The sequence below is a fragment of the Camelina sativa genome, chromosome 12, assembly GCF_000633955.1.
Source record: "Camelina sativa cultivar DH55 chromosome 12, Cs, whole genome shotgun sequence".
In the NCBI taxonomy this organism is placed as follows: domain Eukaryota; kingdom Viridiplantae; phylum Streptophyta; class Magnoliopsida; order Brassicales; family Brassicaceae; genus Camelina; species Camelina sativa.
The window spans coordinates 25,091,995-25,097,331 of record NC_025696.1 but is presented as its reverse complement, the minus strand read 5'-3'; the positions used below and the strand labels follow the sequence as shown (position 1 = coordinate 25,097,331).

Here is a 5,337-nt window from a genome sequence, read left to right as displayed (position 1 = left end):
TCACAGCCTGTACATCAATCACAGCGAGTTCAACAAGCTATTTGATCCAGAGATGACCACATTCATGTTTGTGTACAAGGAAACACTCACCAGTACTAAGTCAGCAGGAGAGCTTCCACGCGAGATGATAGAGATTATAGAGGGGTATAAGGATGTGTTTCCAGAAGAGATACCTCCAGGCTTACCTTCAATTCGTGGGATAGAGCATCAGATTGATTTGGTACCAGGTTCAGCTCTACCGAACAGACCAGCTTACAGAACTAATCCAGTAGAAACTAAAGAGCTTCAGAAGCAAGTAGAAGAGCTGATGAGTAAGGGACATATCCGAGAGAGTCTCAGTCCATGTGCAGTACCAGTATTGCTTGTACCAAAGAAAGATGGTTCATGGAGGATGTGTGTTGACTGCAGAGCTATTAACAATATCACAGTGAAGTACAGACACCCAATTCCGAGATTAGATGACATGTTGGATGAGTTATGTGGATCAACAGTCTTCTCAAAGATAGATTTGAAGAGTGGGTATCATCAGATCAGAATGAAGGAAGGAGATGAATGGAAAACAGCTTTCAAGACCAAGCAAGGGCTCTACGAATGGCTAGTCATGCCGTTTGGTCTCACCAATGCTCCTAGCACCTTCATGCGATTAATGAATCATGCTCTCAGACCGTTCATAGGCATCTTTGTGGTTGTGTATTTCGACGACATACTCATCTACAGTAAAGGTCTAGAAGAACACTTAGAACACATCCGCCAAGTTCTAAATGTTCTTCGTTCTCAATCCCTCTTTGCTAATTTTTCTAAATGTTCATTCTGTACTACTGAGGTTGTTTTTCTAGGCTTTGTTGTCAGTGCAGAAGGAGTTAGAGTGGACGATGAGAAGGTCAAGGCTATCAAGGAGTGGCCAACACCCAAAAACGTGGCAGAAGTCAGGAGCTTTCATGGACTAGCAGGCTTCTACAGGCGATTTGTGCAAGACTTCAGTACTATTGCAGCGCCACTTACAGAAGTTGTCAAGAAGGATGTAGGATTCAGATGGGAGGAAGCACAAGAGAAGGCGTTTTCAACCTTAAAAGAGAAGCTTATCTCTGCCCCTATTCTCTTACTTCCTGATTTTATGAAAACTTTTGAGATTGAATGTTATGCTTCCGGAGTGGGTATAGGTGCTGTTTTGATGCAGGATAGGAAGCCAATAGCTTACTTCAGTGAAAAGCTAGGAGGATCAACGTTGAACTATCCTACATATGACAAGGAGCTGTATGCTTTGGTTAGAGCTCTTCAAACGTGGCAGCATTACCTGTGGCCCAAGGAGTTCGTTATTCACACAGATCATGAGTCCCTGAAGCATCTCAAAGGACAACAGAAGCTCAACAAGAGACATGCCAGATGGATGGAGTTCATAGAGACTTTTCCCTACACGGTTAAGTACAAGAAAGGTAAAGATAATGTAGTTGCAGATGCATTATCCAGGAGGTACACTCTCATTTCTACTTTGTCTTCTAAGCTTGAAGGTTTTGATGAAATAGTAGAACTGTATGAGACTGACATCGATTTTGCTGAGAGCTATGGCAAATGCCATAAGTTTGCTTTTGAGAACTATTATAGGCAGGATGGATATCTGTTCTTTAAGGATAGATTGTGCATACCAAGAGGATCCATGAGAGAGCTGCTGATCAGAGAAGCTCACGGAGGTGGACTAGCTGGACATTTCGGAGTGTCAAAGACTCTACTTGGACTGCAAGAACACTTCTATTGGCCTCAAATGAAGAAAGACGTTGAGAAGGTTTGTTCTAGGTGCCATATCTGCAAAATGGCGAAGGGTAAGGTACAGCCTCACGGCTTGTACACTCCTCTACCGATTCCTTCTCAACCTTGGACTCATATTTCTATGGACTTTGTTCTTGGCTTACCTCGAACCAGAAATGGTAGAGATTCTATTTTTGTTGTGGTTGACAGGTTTAGCAAGATGGCTCACTTCATTGCAAGTCACAAGACGGACGATGCTGTTATTGTAGCTAACTTATTTTTCAGGGAAGTAGTACGCCTACATGGAATGCCTCAAGTAATTGTTTCAGACCGAGATACCAAGTTTCTAGGACACTTCTGGAGGACGTTATGGGCTAAACTAGGAACCAAGCTTTCATTCTCAACCACATGTCACCCGCAAACAGATGGACAAACCGAAGTGGTGAACATGACGCTATCAACACTCCTCAGAACCTTAGTGAGAAGCAATCTCAAATCATGGGAATAATGTCTACCACATGTGGAGTTCGCATACAATCACGCTAAGCATTCTGCTACCCTATTTTCTCCTTTTGAAATTGTTTATGGTTTTAATCCACAATCACCTCTAGACTTGATCCCTTTACCTTTAAGTGTGAAGTGTAGCTTTGATGGCAAAGAAAAGGCTGAACAGGTGAGGAGGATACATGCTAAAGCTAAGGAGAACATAGAGAAAAGGACCAAGCAATATGAGAAGCATGCGAACAAGGGTAGAAAGGAGCTCATCTTTGAAGAAGGAGACTTAGTGTGGATTCACTTACGCAAGGAAAGGTTCCCAGAAGAGAGGAAGAGCAAGCTTCTACCACGAGCTGATGGCCCATTTGAAGTCATCAGGAGGATCAATGACAATGCATATCAGATTGATCTTCAAGGTAAGTATACCATATCATCTACATTCAATGTTTCTGACTTGCTCCCTTATTATGCAGATTCCGATTTGAGGACAAATCCTTTTGAAGAGGGGGAGGATGATATGATCGTGGCAAGCAAGGAGCCAGAGGCTGCAGAGCAACCGGAGGTGGTGGGAAGGATCACTCGTTCAAGAGCTAAGGAGATGGCCAAGGAAGCTCATTCACTCATAGTTGACGGGTCATTCAACCTACCAAGGATCCAAGTCTTCAACATATCCACCTTGAAGACTTCACCCGGTAATGAGGACTAGGTAACTTAGGTGTGAAGTTTGTACTCTTTTTCCCATAGCTGAGTTTTGTCCCAATGGGTTTTCTCAGCATGGTTTTTAATGAGGCAAATGGATCACTACGTCGAGTTATCTAGAAATCATTACCAAAGGGGGAATAATGTACTTCTGTACTAGTTCAGCCGACTTCTGTACTACTACAGGTCGCCGACTTCTGTACTACTACAGGTCGCCTAGACGTTTTGCTGTTTTTCTTATTTCCTTAAAACATCTTGTTGTTTTGGTTTTGCACTTCTTGTTGTTTGGAGTGTCGAGCCCTAGGGTGTTTAAAACCCAAAGCTACGCCTCTTTTGTTCTTCAGCGAAGAAGTATGTTGTAAACACGATTTGTGAACTTCCTTCTCTCAATTTGAATTCTTGATTCAGAAACTCTTCACTTGTTATAATCCATATCACCACCTAAATAATCTATCTCCATCTAATCATTGTTCTATCATTCGATCATCACCATATCCCTCAATATTCACGATCTCACATCATCATCCCCACCGTATTTGCCACTTCCGCACCATCATCACCGAGTCACATCATCATTCATCAGTCTACAGCCTTCATCAGGGTTACTAACCTAGGGAGATCCTATCACAACTTCTCCTAACCGCCCTCGATCACAATCCTACCTTTATCATTATCATACCTCACCAAAATTTCGCGCGAATCACTGAAACCATTTAGGAAAATCAATTATGAACAAATATATATCATCAATCTTCAACAAATATTATACATACCAAATATACATACCCAATTGATCCTACTTTGAGCAGCGAGATTTGATTTAACTAAAAGATTTGCAGTTCAAATTCTATTTAATTACTATCCTAAACTAACAAATCTCATATATTCATAATTAAAAGAGAATTTCCATAGAATATACCCTAAAACTAACCTAATTAGTGACCGATCTACGTCTTCCTATAGATACCCATCAGTCATCTAGGTTGAATTCATCATACCTTCTACAATTTCTTATATTTGTTCTTTCAATACTCTTTAGAAATGGCGGCCATGGCAATTGTCCAATCAAGCCATACAAGACTGGATGGAGGATTCAAGTCACAATTTTTCATTCTTGGCCACAATATACCATTTTCTCTGGTGAGACCATTGAAATGATCTTAGGTGATGCGGGGGTAGGTTTATCAATCGTGTTATTCATTTCACAGTAGATATTACAGGTAGATATTACAATGAAGATTTGTTACTCACTATGAATATGTGAACTTATATTGTTTAGGGTACTCTTATTCATTTTATGTGTTTTTTTTTCCAACAATTCATCTTATATGTGTTTAGAGATCGAAGATCCACTGCTTTTGGCTTGGTTTGATCTAAACAAGTATTCATCTGAAGTTTGAGGACATACCATAGTACTTTACATGGAATCCGAAAGACAAATGCTCGAACGATGGAAGAGAACAAACGGGAATAGAAGAATATCTTATATGTCAATTGCCAAGTAAGTTTGATGGTCATTTATCTTTGAAACTTCTTTTCCCTTTTCTAAAAGGACCAAGATGTGATGAAGATTTAAGGACTTTTGAAGGTATTGTCTATGACACTTACAAGGAAGTGTGTTTGGTTAGAGGATTACTAGATGAATGAATTATTTTTATGTTTGAAAACTTGATAAAATATTTATGTATTTTTCAAAATATCTATGTTTTCTTGCTGTAGTGTTTTTATTTGTTGAATAAAATCAATATTTTTTTAAAAAAAATTGAGATGAATTTCCATGGACATATCAAATAATTATATTTTTGATCATATATAAATCAAGTAACAAAAAATATCAATAATATTTGTTAAGAGTTTCGGGAAACACTAACCAATAAGTAGTCTTTTCCAAACACTTTAGTTCAATGTAAGGTTAAATGGCTCCACTGAGATGCATGATATGTGCTGTCATATATGCAATACAGAACAAAATCTTATTGCAAGAACTTGCGCAGCTACAAAATAAGTAACCAAGTAGGAAATGTAAACTTATATATCAGTACGATTACTTGGTATATGTTCTTCATCTCGATTATAGCAATTTTGTATACACTGGAAACATAAGAAATTGTATATTCATCACATACATACACCCATTAAATTTGCCACTTCTCTGATTTACTTCAAACATATAAAAAATGAAAGGTATAATAATAACAAATTGGTAAACTGTAGACAATATGTTTGATTTAATCATAAGAAAGATGTATTCTTATTGTACCTGTAATAACATAAAATAAATGAGTGAATCATAGGCAGCTTACCAGATTAATTGTATTGAAAAGGATCGGCCAATAAACCAAAACCCAATACTGAATCTGCCGATCAAGATATCGATTGACTACTACATCTGAATGATCT

General features: G+C 38.7%; 1 protein-coding gene across 1 annotated transcript; it reads left to right on the top strand.

The window, feature by feature from the left end:
- On the top strand, positions 235–2,723 carry LOC109127992 (RNA-directed DNA polymerase homolog). The gene is made up of 3 exons (XM_019233646.1): positions 235–841; positions 1,178–1,264; positions 2,712–2,723. Exons 1-3 carry the CDS (start codon positions 308–310, stop codon positions 2,721–2,723), a joined length of 633 nt encoding a protein of 210 aa, XP_019089191.1. The 5' UTR covers positions 235–307.

Excerpts from the sequence above, each read along its gene's own strand:
- LOC109127992 (XM_019233646.1), top strand. The coding sequence starts at position 308 with ATGAGTAAGGGACATATCCGAGAGAGTCTCAGTCCATGTGCAGTACCA. Across the intron at positions 842-1,177 it reads AGGTTGTTTTTCTAGGCTTT|GATAGGAAGCCAATAGCTTA; the intron begins GTTGTCAGTGCA and ends GTTTTGATGCAG.